The sequence below is a fragment of the Gobio gobio genome (genome assembly GCF_949357685.1).
Source record: "Gobio gobio genome assembly, chromosome: 21".
NCBI classification, from domain to species: Eukaryota; Metazoa; Chordata; class Actinopteri; order Cypriniformes; family Gobionidae; genus Gobio; species Gobio gobio.
Genome location: NC_137117.1, coordinates 11,059,245 through 11,075,123, shown reverse-complemented (window position 1 = coordinate 11,075,123; position 15,879 = coordinate 11,059,245). Strand labels below are relative to the sequence as shown.

General features: G+C 41.3%; 1 protein-coding gene across 1 annotated transcript in view; it reads left to right on the top strand.

The window, feature by feature from the left end:
* LOC307118028 (sushi, von Willebrand factor type A, EGF and pentraxin domain-containing protein 1-like) overlaps positions 1 to 15,879 on the top strand; it is a gene marked incomplete at both ends in the record, with an annotated part of 79,807 nt that overhangs the window by 21,719 nt on the left and 42,209 nt on the right. Inside the window, 10 exons of the mRNA XM_079803320.1 lie at positions 1,092 to 1,280; positions 2,593 to 2,781; positions 4,094 to 4,282; positions 5,600 to 5,788; positions 7,100 to 7,288; positions 8,606 to 8,794; positions 10,112 to 10,300; positions 12,372 to 12,560; positions 13,885 to 14,073; positions 15,391 to 15,579. Of these exons, the coding sequence (XP_079659446.1) occupies positions 1,092 to 1,280; positions 2,593 to 2,781; positions 4,094 to 4,282; positions 5,600 to 5,788; positions 7,100 to 7,288; positions 8,606 to 8,794; positions 10,112 to 10,300; positions 12,372 to 12,560; positions 13,885 to 14,073; positions 15,391 to 15,579 (1,890 nt within the window). The remainder of the gene's footprint in view (positions 1 to 1,091; positions 1,281 to 2,592; positions 2,782 to 4,093; positions 4,283 to 5,599; positions 5,789 to 7,099; positions 7,289 to 8,605; positions 8,795 to 10,111; positions 10,301 to 12,371; positions 12,561 to 13,884; positions 14,074 to 15,390; positions 15,580 to 15,879) is intronic.

The following is a 15,879-nucleotide window of genomic DNA, read 5'->3' as shown; positions in this document are numbered from 1 at the left end:
GTGATTATAACAGCATGTTGGATATGTTAGTGGCCGTTTGTGAATACCAAGTAGGCGAACTTCTGACTTGCATCCTTGGTGGTTCAGACTTTCATATCCTGCACTTGCTGCTATTGCACTTCTGGTTAGACCTAAACTGCATTTCGTTGCCTTGTACTTGTGTAATGACAATAAAGTTGAATCTAATCTAATCTTATCTAATCCACGTTCGACTTTGCTAATGGATCAGTGCGCGTCCTTGATAACGTTACTCAGCTCGCTCTGGCTTCTCCGGTTATCTCTGTATTTTAGGCTACAATAAAACGAAATATGTCATAAAACACCATTCTGCCTCTATTCAAGTATGTTATCCCCTGAAAATTCTTAAAACTCCATTTCGTCACACATTAACAGTATTATTTTTAAATGACGCTGGGTTTCTCATCCGCTATTGACGCTTGCTGGTTGGTTCGAGATGTGTTCTGGGATACCTGGCTCTCTCGAGTCCACACAAGTCACCTCTCGATGCATCCTCTATAAAAGGGGCGGATCAAGGACACATCCAGGGATTTGAACTGTACTTGACTAGATGTTAACTTTGGAATAGAACAGGACTTCGGCAGCGACTGATGACGTTTCACAAGTTCACGAGAACACAAGTACAGACAAGAACTCATATTGAGAAACGACCAGTATGTAGTATGTTCGGATTTCATATAGAACATACTTTTTACTTGATATTTTACCCAGTAAAATATCACGGTCAGCTGCTGTCAGTATTCAATATCAAATTGATGATGGCATTAGACATCGTCCGTACAATCAATTTTGGTCACCCTTCATCAAAACTTATATTCATGTGCCGTATGATGCCTGTTGCCCGCTGGTTAGGAATTGAACTTCTACGCGTAATTCTTTTAATGAATGTATTTTTACTTTTCATGTAAATTATATTATTTTTTTTTTGAGTTGCGATTTTTACCAGTAGATGATAAGATGGGTGAAAAGGAGAACTTGCATGAACACTTGTTTTTAATGGTGTCATATAATTAGGGGTCAGGCACGTAAGGTCAAGTTTTTGGCTTTATTAATTGTTTTTTCTCCTGGTTTAGAGCCTAAGATCTTCTGTTCAGCACCTGCTGTAGCAAACCGATCGGTAGAACCTGGAGAGAGGACAAAGTACAGACCCCAAGACAACGTAACCATCGCCTGCAGTGAGGGATTTTCTCTGAATGGCTCATCAGTGGTCATATGTGGACCATATGGCCAGTGGCTGAACTTGCCTGAGTGTCGCCCTGCAGGTAATTTAGGCTGTTTTCACACTGCATCTGAAATCGCATACTTTCCTGAGGCTAAAAACAGTCTGTGACTAAAATAATTCACAGTACTCATAAAAGAGTTGGCATAATATACTCTGATGACCTACTATTTCCGGCGAGATTGGATACTTTACTATCCCATGATGCCACGGGAGAGCATTGGTTAATGGCGGTGAAACGACGTAACTGACACTGGTAGGTCAGGTGATTATAACAGCATGGTGGATATGTTAGTGGCCGTTTGTGAATACCAAGTAGGCGAACTTCTGACTTGCATCCTTGGTGGTTCAGACTTTCATATCCTGCACTTGCTGCTATTGCACTTCTGGTTAGACCTAAACTGCATTTCGTTGCCTTGTACTTGTACTTGTGTAATGACAATAAAGTTGAATCTAATCTAATCTAATCCAAGTTCGATTTTGCTAATGGAACAGTGCGCGTCCTTGATAACGTCACTCAGCTCGCTCTGGCTTCTCCGGTTATCTCTGTATTTTAGGCTACAATAAAACGAAATATGTCATAAAACACCATTCTGCCTCTATTCAAGTATGTTATCCCCTGAAAATTCTTAAAACTCCATTTCGTCACACATTAACAGTAGTATTTTTAAATGACGCTGGGTTTCTCATCCGCTATTGACGCTTGCTGGTTGGTTCGAGATGTGTTCTGGGATACCTGGCTCTCTCGAGTCCACACAAGTCACCTCTCGATGCATCCTCTATAAAAGGGGCGGATCAAGGACACATCCAGGCATTTGAACTGTACTTGACTAGATGTTAACTTTGGAATAGAACAGGACTTGGGCAGCGACTGATGACGTTTCACAAGTTCACGAGAACACAAGTACAGACAAGAACTCATATTGAGAAACGACCAGTATGTAGTATGTTCGGATTTCATATAGAACATACTTTTTACTTGATATTTTACCCAGTAAAATATCACGGTCAGCTGCTGTCAGTATTCAATATCAAATTGATGATGGCATTAAACATCGTCCGTACAATCAATTTTGGTCACCCTTCATCAAAACTTATATTCATGTGCCGTATGATGCCTGTTGCCCGCTGGTTAGGAATTGAACTTCTACGCGTAATTCTTTTAATGAATGTATTTTTACTTTTCATGTAAATTATATTACTTTTTATGAGTTGCGATTTTTACCAGTAGATGATAAGATGGGTGAAAAGGAGAACTTGCATGAACACTTGTTTTTAATGGTGTCATATAGTTAGGGGTCAGGCACGTAAGGTCAAGTTTTTGGCTTTATTAATTGTTTTTTCTCCTGGTTTAGAGCCTAAGATCTTCTGTTCAGCACCTGCTGTAGCAAACCGATCGGTAGAACCTGGAGAGAGGACAAAGTACAGACCCCAAGACAACGTAACCATCGCCTGCAGTGAGGGATTTGCTCTGAATGGCTCATCAGTGGTCATATGTGGACCATATGGCCAGTGGCTGAACTTGCCTGAGTGTCGCCCTGCAGGTAATTTAGGCTGTTTTCACACTGCATCTGAAATCGCATACTTTCCTGAGGCTAAAAACAGTCTGTGACTAAAATAATTCACAGTACTCATAAAAGAGTTGGCATAATGTACTCTGATGACCTACTATTTCCGGCGAGATTGGATACTTTACTATCCCATGAGGCCACGGGAGAGCATTGGTTAATGGCGGTGAAACGACGTAACTGACACTGGTAGGTCAGGTGATTATAACAGCATGGTGGATATGTTAGTGGCCGTTTGTGAATACCAAGTAGGCGAACTTCTGACTTGCATCCTTGGTGGTTCAGACTTTCATATCCTGCACTTGCTGCTATTGCACTTCTGGTTAGACCTAAACTGCATTTCGTTGCCTTGTACTTGTACTTGTGTAATGACAATAAAGTTGAATCTAATCTAATCTAATCCAAGTTCGATTTTGCTAATGGAACAGTGCGCGTCCTTGATAACGTCACTCAGCTCGCTCTGGCTTCTCCGGTTATCTCTGTATTTTAGGCTACAATAAAACGAAATATGTCATAAAACACCATTCTGCCTCTATTCAAGTATGTTATCCCCTGAAAATTCTTAAAACTCCATTTCGTCACACATTAACAGTAGTATTTTTAAATGACGCTGGGTTTCTCATCCGCTATTGACGCTTGCTGGTTGGTTCGAGATGTGTTCTGGGATACCTGGCTCTCTCGAGTCCACACAAGTCACCTCTCGATGCATCCTCTATAAAAGGGGCGGATCAAGGACACATCCAGGCATTTGAACTGTACTTGACTAGATGTTAACTTTGGAATAGAACAGGACTTGGGCAGCGACTGATGACGTTTCACAAGTTCACGAGAACACAAGTACAGACAAGAACTCATATAGAGAAACGACCAGTATGTAGTATGTTCGGATTTCATATAGAACATACTTTTTACTTGATATTTTACCCAGTAAAATATCACGGTCAGCTGCTGTCAGTATTCAATATCACATTGATGATGGCATTAGACATCGTCCATACAATCAATTTTGGTCACCCTTCATCAAAACTTATATTCATGTGCCGTATGATGCCTGTTGCCTGCTGGTTAGGAATTGAACTTCTACGCGTAATTCTTTTAATGAATGTATTTTTACTTTTCATGTAAATTATATTACTTTTTATGAGTTGCGATTTTTACCAGTAGATGATAAGATGGGTGAAAAGGAGAACTTGCATGAACACTTGTTTTTAATGGTGTCATATAGTTAGGGGTCAGGCACGTAAGGTCAAGTTTTTGGCTTTATTAATTGTTTTTTCTCCTGGTTTAGAGCCTAAGATCTTCTGTTCAGCACCTGCTGTAGCAAACCGATCGGTAGAACCTGGAGAGAGGACAAAGTACAGACCCCAAGACAACGTAACCATCGCCTGCAGTGAGGGATTTGCTCTGAATGGCTCATCAGTGGTCATATGTGGACCATATGGCCAGTGGCTGAACTTGCCTGAGTGTCGCCCTGCAGGTAATTTAGGCTGTTTTCACACTGCATCTGAAATCGCATACTGTCCTGAGGCTAAAAACAGTCTGTGACTAAAATAATTCACAGTACTCATAAAAGAGTTGGCATAATGTACTCTGATGACCTACTATTTCCGGCGAGATTGGATACTTTACTATCCCATGATGCCACGGGAGAGCATTGGTTAATGGCGGTGAAACGACGTAACTGACACTGGTAGGTCAGGTGATTATAACAGCATGGTGGATATGTTAGTGGCCGTTTGTGAATACCAAGTAGGCGAACTTCTGACTTGCATCCTTGGTAGTTCAGACTTTCATATCCTGCACTTGCTGCTATTGCACTTCTGGTTAGACCTAAACTGCATTTCGTTGCCTTGTACTTGTACTTGTGTAATGACAATAAAGTTGAATCTAATCTAATCTTATCTAATCCAAGTTCGACTTTGCTAATGGAACAGCGCGCGTCCTTGACAACGTCACTCAGCTCGCTCTGGCTTCTCCGGTTATCTCTGTATTTTAGGCTACAATAAAACGAAATATGTCATAAAACACCATTCTGCCTCTATTCAAGTATGTTATCCCCTGAAAATTCTTAAAACTCCATTTCGTCACACATTAACAGTAGTATTTTTAAATGACGCTGGGTTTCTCATCCGCTATTGACGCTTGCTGGTTGGTTCGAGATGTGTTCTGGGATACCTGGCTCTCTCGAGTCCACACAAGTCACCTCTCGATGCATCCTCTATAAAAGGGGCGGATCAAGGACACATCCAGGGATTTGAACTGTACTTGACTAGATGTTAACTTTGGAATAGAACAGGACTTGGGCAGCGACTGATGACGTTTCACAAGTTCACGAGAACACAAGTACAGACAAGAACTCATATTGAGAAACGACCAGTATGTAGTATGTTCGGATTTCATATGGAACATACTTTTTACTTGATATTTTACCCAGTAAAATATCACGGTCAGCTGCTGTCAGTATTCAATATCAAATTGATGATGGCATTAGACATCGTCCGTACAATCAATTTTGGTCACCCTTCATCAAAACTTATATTCATGTGCCGTATGATGCCTGTTGCCTGCTGGTTAGGAATTGAACTTCTACGCGTAATTCTTTTAATGAATGTATTTTTACTTTTCATGTAAATTATATTACTTTTTATGAGTTGCGATTTTTACCAGTAGATGATAAGATGGGTGAAAAGGAGAACTTGCATGAACACTTGTTTTTAATGGTGTCATATAGTTAGGGGTCAGGCACGTAAGGTCAAGTTTTTGGCTTTATTAATTGTTTTTTCTCCTGGTTTAGAGCCTAAGATCTTCTGTTCAGCACCTGCTGTAGCAAACCGATCGGTAGAACCTGGAGAGAGGACAAAGTACAGACCCCAAGACAACGTAACCATCGCCTGCAGTGAGGGATTTGCTCTGAATGGCTCATCAGTGGTCATATGTGGACCATATGGCCAGTGGCTGAACTTGCCTGAGTGTCGCCCTGCAGGTAATTTAGGCTGTTTTCACACTGCATCTGAAATCGCATACTTTCCTGAGGCTAAAAACAGTCTGTGACTAAAATAATTCACAGTACTCATAAAAGAGTTGGCATAATGTACTCTGATGACCTACTATTTCCGGCGAGATTGGATACTTTACTATCCCATGATGCCACGGGAGAGCATTGGTTAATGGCGGTGAAACGACGTAACTGACACTGGTAGGTCAGGTGATTATAACAGCATGTTGGATATGTTAGTGGCCGTTTGTGAGTACCAAGTAGGCGACCTTCTGACTTGCATCCTTGGTAGTTCAGACTTTCATATCCTGCACTTGCTGCTATTGCACTTCTGGTTAGACCTAAACTGCATTTCGTTGCCTTGTACTTGTGTAATGACAATAAAGTTGAATCTAATCTAATCTTATCTAATCCACGTTCGACTTTGCTAATGGATCAGTGCGCGTCCTTGATAACGTTACTCAGCTCGCTCTGGCTTCTCCGGTTATCTCTGTATTTTAGGCTACAATAAAACGAAATATGTCATAAAACACCATTCTGCCTCTATTCAAGTATGTTATCCCCTGAAAATTCTTAAAACTCCATTTCGTCACACATTAACAGTATTATTTTTAAATGACGCTGGGTTTCTCATCCGCTATTGACGCTTGCTGGTTGGTTCGAGATGTGTTCTGGGATACCTGGCTCTCTCGAGTCCACACAAGTCACCTCTCGATGCATCCTCTATAAAAGGGGCGGATCAAGGACACATCCAGGGATTTGAACTGTACTTGACTAGATGTTAACTTTGGAATAGAACAGGACTTGGGCAGCGACTGATGACGTTTCACAAGTTCACGAGAACACAAGTACAGACAAGAACTCATATTGAGAAACGACCAGTATGTAGTATGTTCGGATTTCATATAGAACATACTTTTTACTTGATATTTTACCCAGTAAAATATCACGGTCAGCTGCTGTCAGTATTCAATATCAAATTGATGATGGCATTAGACATCGTCCGTACAATCAATTTTGGTCACCCTTCATCAAAACTTATATTCATGTGCCGTATGATGCCTGTTGCCCGCTGGTTAGGAATTGAACTTCTACGCGTAATTCTTTTAATGAATGTATTTTTACTTTTCATGTAAATTATATTACTTTTTATGAGTTGCGATTTTTACCAGTAGATGATAAGATGGGTGAAAAGGAGAACTTGCATGAACACTTGTTTTTAATGGTGTCATATAATTAGGGGTCAGGCACGTAAGGTCAAGTTTTTGGCTTTATTAATTGTTTTTTCTCCTGGTTTAGAGCCTAAGATCTTCTGTTCAGCACCTGCTGTAGCAAACCGATCGGTAGAACCTGGAGAGAGGACAAAGTACAGACCCCAAGACAACGTAACCATCGCCTGCAGTGAGGGATTTTCTCTGAATGGCTCATCAGTGGTCATATGTGGACCATATGGCCAGTGGCTGAACTTGCCTGAGTGTCGCCCTGCAGGTAATTTAGGCTGTTTTCACACTGCATCTGAAATCGCATACTTTCCTGAGGCTAAAAACAGTCTGTGACTAAAATAATTCACAGTACTCATAAAAGAGTTGGCATAATGTACTCTGATGACCTACTATTTCCGGCGAGATTGGATACTTTACTATCCCATGATGCCACGGGAGAGCATTGGTTAATGGCGGTGAAACGACGTAACTGACACTGGTAGGTCAGGTGATTATAACAGCATGGTGGATATGTTAGTGGCCGTTTGTGAATACCAAGTAGGCGAACTTCTGACTTGCATCCTTGGTGGTTCAGACTTTCATATCCTGCACTTGCTGCTATTGCACTTCTGGTTAGACCTAAACTGCATTTCGTTGCCTTGTACTTGTACTTGTGTAATGACAATAAAGTTGAATCTAATCTAATCTTATCTAATCCAAGTTCGACTTTGCTAATGGAACAGTGCGCGTCCTTGATAACGTTACTCAGCTCGCTCTGGCTTCTCCGGTTATCTCTGTATTTTAGGCTACAATAAAACGAAATATGTCATAAAACACCATTCTGCCTCTATTCAAGTATGTTATCCCCTGAAAATTCTTAAAACTCCATTTCGTCACACATTAACAGTAGTATTTTTAAATGACGCTGGGTTTCTCATCCGCTATTGACGCTTGCTGGTTGGTTCGAGATGTGTTCTGGGATACCTGGCTCTCTCGAGTCCACACAAGTCACCTCTCGATGCATCCTCTATAAAAGGGGCGGATCAAGGACACATCCAGGGATTTGAACTGTACTTGACTAGATGTTAACTTTGGAATAGAACAGGACTTGGGCAGCGACTGATGACGTTTCACAAGTTCACGAGAACACAAGTACAGACAAGAACTCATATTGAGAAACGACCAGTATGTAGTATGTTCGGATTTCATATGGAACATACTTTTTACTTGATATTTTACCCAGTAAAATATCACGGTCAGCTGCTGTCAGTATTCAATATCAAATTGATGATGGCATTAGACATCGTCCGTACAATCAATTTTGGTCACCCTTCATCAAAACTTATATTCATGTGCCGTATGATGCCTGTTGCCCGCTGGTTAGGAATTGAACTTCTACGCGTAATTCTTTTAATGAATGTATTTTTACTTTTCATGTAAATTATATTACTTTTTATGAGTTGCGATTTTTACCAGTAGATGATAAGATGGGTGAAAAGGAGAACTTGCATGAACACTTGTTTATAATGGTGTCATATAGTTAGGGGTCAGGCACGTAAGGTCAAGTTTTTGGCTTTATTAATTGTTTTTTCTCCTGGTTTAGAGCCTAAGATCTTCTGTTCAGCACCTGCTGTAGCAAACCGATCGGTAGAACCTGGAGAGAGGACAAAGTACAGACCCCAAGACAACGTAACCATCGCCTGCAGTGAGGGATTTGCTCTGAATGGCTCATCAGTGGTCATATGTGGACCATATGGCCAGTGGCTGAACTTGCCTGAGTGTCGTCCTGCAGGTAATTTAGGCTGTTTTCACACTGCATCTGAAATCGCATACTTTCCTGAGGCTAAAAACAGCCTGTGACTAAAATAATTCACAGTACTCATAAAAGAGTTGGCATAATGTACTCTGATGACCTACTATTTCCGGCGAGATTGGATACTTTACTATCCCATGATGCCACGGGAGAGCATTGGTTAATGGCGGTGAAACGACGTAACTGACACTGGTAGGTCAGGTGATTATAACAGCATGGTGGATATGTTAGTGGCCGTTTGTGAATACCAAGTAGGCGAACTTCTGACTTGCATCCTTGGTAGTTCAGACTTTCATATCCTGCACTTGCTGCTATTGCACTTCTGGTTAGACCTAAACTGCATTTCGTTGCCTTGTACTTGTACTTGTGTAATGACAATAAAGTTGAATCTAATCTAATCTTATCTAATCCAAGTTCGACTTTGCTAATGGAACAGTGCGCGTCCTTGATAACGTTACTCAGCTCGCTCTGGCTTCTCCGGTTATCTCTGTATTTTAGGCTACAATAAAACGAAATATGTCATAAAACACCATTCTGCCTCTATTCAAGTATGTTATCCCCTGAAAATTCTTAAAACTCCATTTCGTCACACATTAACAGTAGTATTTTTAAATGACGCTGGGTTTCTCATCCGCTATTGACGCTTGCTGGTTGGTTCGAGATGTGTTCTGGGATACCTGGCTCTCTCGAGTCCACACAAGTCACCTCTCGATGCATCCTCTATAAAAGGGGCGGATCAAGGACACATCCAGGGATTTGAACTGTACTTGACTAGATGTTAACTTTGGAATAGAACAGGACTTGGGCAGCGACTGATGACGTTTCACAAGTTCACGAGAACACAAGTACAGACAAGAACTCATATTGAGAAACGACCAGTATGTAGTATGTTCGGATTTCATATGGAACATACTTTTTACTTGATATTTTACCCAGTAAAATATCACGGTCAGCTGCTGTCAGTATTCAATATCAAATTGATGATGGCATTAGACATCGTCCGTACAATCAATTTTGGTCACCCTTCATCAAAACTTATATTCATGTGCCGTATGATGCCTGTTGCCCGCTGGTTAGGAATTGAACTTCTACGCGTAATTCTTTTAATGAATGTATTTTTACTTTTCATGTAAATTATATTACTTTTTATGAGTTGCGATTTTTACCAGTAGATGATAAGATGGGTGAAAAGGAGAACTTGCATGAACACTTGTTTATAATGGTGTCATATAGTTAGGGGTCAGGCACGTAAGGTCAAGTTTTTGGCTTTATTAATTGTTTTTTCTCCTGGTTTAGAGCCTAAGATCTTCTGTTCAGCACCTGCTGTAGCAAACCGATCGGTAGAACCTGGAGAGAGGACAAAGTACAGACCCCAAGACAACGTAACCATCGCCTGCAGTGAGGGATTTGCTCTGAATGGCTCATCAGTGGTCATATGTGGACCATATGGCCAGTGGCTGAACTTGCCTGAGTGTCGTCCTGCAGGTAATTTAGGCTGTTTTCACACTGCATCTGAAATCGCATACTTTCCTGAGGCTAAAAACAGCCTGTGACTAAAATAATTCACAGTACTCATAAAAGAGTTGGCATAATGTACTCTGATGACCTACTATTTCCGGCGAGATTGGATACTTTACTATCCCATGATGCCACGGGAGAGCATTGGTTAATGGCGGTGAAACGACGTAACTGACACTGGTAGGTCAGGTGATTATAACAGCATGGTGGATATGTTAGTGGCCGTTTGTGAATACCAATTAGGCGAACTTCTGACTTGCATCCTTGGTAGTTCAGACTTTCATATCCTGCACTTGTTGCTATTGCACTTCTGGTTAGACCTAAACTGCATTTCGTTGCCTTGTACTTGTACTTGTGTAATGACAATAAAGTTGAATCTAATCTAATCTAATCCAAGTTCGATTTTGCTAATGGAACAGTGCGCGTCCTTGATAATGTCACTCAGCTCGCTCTGGCTTCTCCGGTTATCTCTGTATTTTAGGCTACAATAAAACGAAATATGTCATAAAACACCATTCTGCCTCTATTCAAGTATGTTATCCCCTGAAAATTCTTAAAACTCCATTTCGTCACACATTAACAGTAGTATTTTTAAATTAAGCTGGGTTTCTCATCCGCTATTGACGCTTGCTGGTTGGTGCGAGATGTGTTCTGGGATACCTGGCTCTCTCGAGTCCACACAAGTCACCTCTCGATGCATCCTCTATAAAAGGGGCGGATCAAGGACACATCCAGGGATTTGAACTGTACTTGACTAGATGTTAACTTTGGAATAGAACAGGACTTGGGCAGCGACTGATGACGTTTCACAAGTTCACGAGAACACAAGTACAGCCACCAACACCTTCAAACAGCTCAAGAAAGCCTTCACCACCGCTCCCTTACTAGTCCATCCAGACCCAGAAAGACCCTTCATCGTGGAAGTAGATGCCTCCACAACTGGAGTGGGAGCGGTGTTGTCGCAGCAGCAGGGGACGCCAAGTAGACTCCATCCATGCGCCTTCTTCTCCCGCAAGCTCAGCCCGGCGGAAGTCAACTACTCCATCGGTGACAGGGAACTCCTTGCAGTTAAGCTTGCCTCGGAAGAGTGGAGGCATTGGTAGGAGGGAGCCAAACATGCGTTCCTGGTGCTAACGGATCACAAGAACCTAGAATATCTTCGATCAGCCAAGAGATTAAATCCAAGACAAGCCCGTTGGGCTATGTTCAACCAGCTTCTCCGGTTATCTCTGTATTTTAGGCTACAATAAAACGAAATATGTCATAAAACACCATTCTGCCTCTATTCAAGTATGTTATCCCCTGAAAATTCTTAAAACTCCATTTCATCACACATTAACAGTAGTATTTTTAAATGACGCTGGGTTTCTCATCCGCTATTGACGCTTGCTGGTTGGTTCGAGATGTGTTCTGGGATACCTGGCTCTCTCGAGTCCACACAAGTCACCTCTCGATGCATCCTCTATAAAAGGGGCGGATCAAGGACACATCCAGGGATTTGAACTGTACTTGACTAGATGTTAACTTTGGAATAGAACAGGACTTGGGCAGAGACTGATGACGTTTCACAAGTTCACGAGAACACAAGTACAGACAAGAACTCATATTGAGAAACGACCAGTATGTAGTATGTTCGGATTTCATATAGAACATACTTTTTACTTGATATTTTACCCAGTAAAATATCACGGTCAGCTGCTGTCAGTATTCAATATCAAATTGATGATGGCATTAGACATCGTCCGTACAATCAATTTTGGTCACCCTTCATCAAAACTTATATTCATGTGCCGTATGATGCCTGTTGCCCGCTGGTTAGGAATTGAACTTCTACGCGTAATTCTTTTAATGAATGTATTGTTACTTTTCATGTAAATTATATTACTTTTTATGAGTTGCGATTTTTACCAGTAGATGATAAGATGGGTGAAAAGGAGAACTTGCATGAACACTTGTTTTTAATGGTGTCATATAGTTAGGGGTCAGGCACGTAAGGTCAAGTTTTTGGCTTTATTAATTGTTTTTTCTCCTGGTTTAGAGCCTAAGATCTTCTGTTCAGCACCTGCTGTAGCAAACCGATCGGTAAAACATGGAGAGAGGACGCAGTACAGACCCCAAGACAACGTAACCATCGCCTGCAGTGAGGGATTTGCTCTGAATGGCTCATCAGTGGTCATATGTGGATCATATGGCCAGTGGCTGAACTTGCCTGAGTGTCGCCCTGCAGGTAATTTAGGCTGTTTTCACACTGAATCTGAAATCGCATACTTTCCTGAGGCTAAAAACAGTCTGTGACTAAAATAATTCACAGTACTCATAAAAGAGTTGGCAAAATGTACTCTGATGACCTACTATTTCCGGCGAGATTGGATACTTTACTATCCCATGATGCCACAGGAGAGCATTGGTTAATGGCGGTGAAACGACGTAACTGACACTGGTAGGTCAGGTGATTATAACAGCATGTTGGATATGTTAGTGGCCGTTTGTGAATACCAAGTAGGCGAACTTCTGACTTGCATCCTTGGTAGTTCAGACTTTCATATCCTGCACTTGCTGCTATTGCACTTCTGGTTAGACCTAAACTGCATTTCGTTGCCTTGTACTTGTACTTGTACTTGTGTAATGACAATAAAGTTGAATCTAATCTAATCTAATCTAATCCAAGTTCGATTTTGCTAATGGAACAGTGCGCGTCCTTGATAACGTCACTCAGCTCGCTCTGGCTTCTCCGGTTATCTCTGTATTTTAGGCTACAATAAAACGAAATATGTCATAAAACACCATTCTGCCTCTATTCAAGTATGTTATCCCCTGAAAATTCTTAAAACTCCATTTCGTCACACATTAACAGTAGTATTTTTAAATGACGCTGGGTTTCTCATCCGCTATTGACGCTTGCTGGTTGGTGCGAGATGTGTTCTGGGATACCTGGCTCTCTCGAGTCCACACAAGTCACCTCTCGATGCATCCTCTATAAAAGGGGCGGATCAAGGACACATCCAGGGATTTGAACTGTACTTGACTAGATGTTAACTTTGGAATAGAACAGGACTTGGGCAGCGACTGATGACGTTTCACAAGTTCACGAGAACACAAGTACAGACAAGAACTCATATTGAGAAACGACCAGTATGTAGTATGTTCGGATTTCATATAGAACATACTTTTTACTTGATATTTTACCCAGTAAAATATCACGGTCAGCTGCTGTCAGTATTCAATATCAAATTGATGATGGCATTAGACATCGTCCGTACAATCAATTTTGGTCACCCTTCATCAAAACTTATATTCATGTGCCGTATGATGCCTGTTGCCCACTGGTTAGGAATTGAACTTCTACGCGTAATTCTTTTAATGAATGTATTGTTACTTTTCATGTAAATTATATTACTTTTTATGAGTTGCGATTTTTACCAGTAGATGATAAGATGGGTGAAAAAGGAGAACTTGCATGAACACTTGCTTTTAATGGTGTCATATAGTTAGGGGTCAGGCACGTAAGGTCAAGTTTTTGGCTTTATTAATTGTTTTTTCTCCTGGTTTAGAGCCTAAGATCTTCTGTTCAGCACCTGCTGTAGCAAACCGATCGGTAGAACCTGGAGAGAGGACAAAGTACAGACCCCAAGACAACGTAACCATCGCCTGCAGTGAGGGATTTGCTCTGAATGGCTCATCAGTGGTCATATGTGGACCATATGGCCAGTGGCTGAACTTGCCTGAGTGTCGCCCTGCAGGTAATTTAGGCTGTTTTCACACTGCATCTGAAATCGCATACTTTCCTGAGGCTAAAAACAGTCTGTGACTAAAATAATTCACAGTACTCATAAAAGAGTTGGCATAATGTACTCTGATGACCTACTATTTCCGGCGAGATTGGATACTTTACTATCCCATGATGCCAAGGGAGAGCATTGGTTAATGGCGTTGAAACGACGTAACTGACACTGGTAGGTCAGGTGATTATAACAGCATGTTGGATATGTTAGTGGCCGTTTGTGAATACCAAGTAGGCGAACTTCTGACTTGCATCCTTGGTAGTTCAGACTTTCATATCCTGCACTTGCTGCTATTGCACTTCTGGTTAGACCTAAACTGCATTTCGTTGCCTTGTACTTGTACTTGTGTAATGACAATAAAGTTGAATCTAATCTAATCTTATCTAATCCAAGTTCGACTTTGCTAATGGAACAGTGCGCGTCCTTGATAACGTTACTCAGCTCGCTCTGGCTTCTCCGGTTATCTCTGTATTTTAGGCTACAATAAAACGAAATATGTCATAAAACACCATTCTGCCTCTATTCAAGTATGTTATCCCCTGAAAATTCTTAAAACTCCATTTCGTCACACATTAACAGTAGTATTTTTAAATGACGCTGGGTTTCTCATCCGCTATTGACGCTTGCTGGTTGGTTCGAGATGTGTTCTGGGATACCTGGCTCTCTTGAGTCCACACAAGTCACCTCTCGATGCATCCTCTATAAAAGGGGCGGATCAAGGACACATCCAGGGATTTGAACTGTACTTGACTAGATGTTAACTTTGGAATAGAACAGGACTTGGGCAGCGACTGATGACGTTTCACAAGTTCACGAGACAACAAGTACAGACAAGAACTCATATTGAGAAACGACCAGTATGTAGTATGTTCGGATTTCATATAGAACATACTTTTTACTTGATATTTTACCCAGTAAAATATCACGGTCAGCTGCTGTCAGTATTCAATATCAAATTGATGATGGCATTAGACATCGTCCGTACAATCAATTTTGGTCACCCTTCATCAAAACTTATATTCATGTGCCGTATGATGCCTGTTGCCCGCTGGTTAGGAATTGAACTTCTACGCGTAATTCTTTTAATGAATGTATTTTTACTTTTCATGTAAATTATATTACTTTTTATGAGTTGCGATTTTTACCAGTAGATGATAAGATGGGTGAAAAGGAGAACTTGCATGAACACTTGTTTTTAATGGTGTCATATAGTTAGGGGTCAGGCACGTAAGGTCAAGTTTTTGGCTTTATTAATTGTTTTTTCTCCTGGTTTAGAGCCTAAGATCTTCTGTTCAGCACCTGGTGTAGCAAACCGATCGGTAGAACCTGGAGAGAGGACAAAGTACAGACCCCAAGACAACGTAACCATCGCCTGCAGTGAGGGATTTGCTCTGAATGGCTCATCAGTGGTCATATGTGGACCATATGGCCAGTGGCTGAACTTGCCTGAGTGTCGCCCTGCAGGTAATTTAGGCTGTTTTCACACTGCATCTGAAATCGCATACTTTCCTGAGGCTAAAAACAGCCTGTGACTAAAATAATTCACAGTACTCATAAAAGAGTTGGCATAATGTACTCTGATGACCTACTATTTCCGGCGAGATTGGATACTTTACTATCCCATGATGCCACGGGAGAGCATTGGTTAATGGCGGTGAAACGACGTAACTGACACTGGTAGGTCAGGTGATTATAACAGCATGGTGGATATGTTAGTGGCCGTTTGTGAATACCAATTAGGCGAACTTCTGACTTGCATCCTTG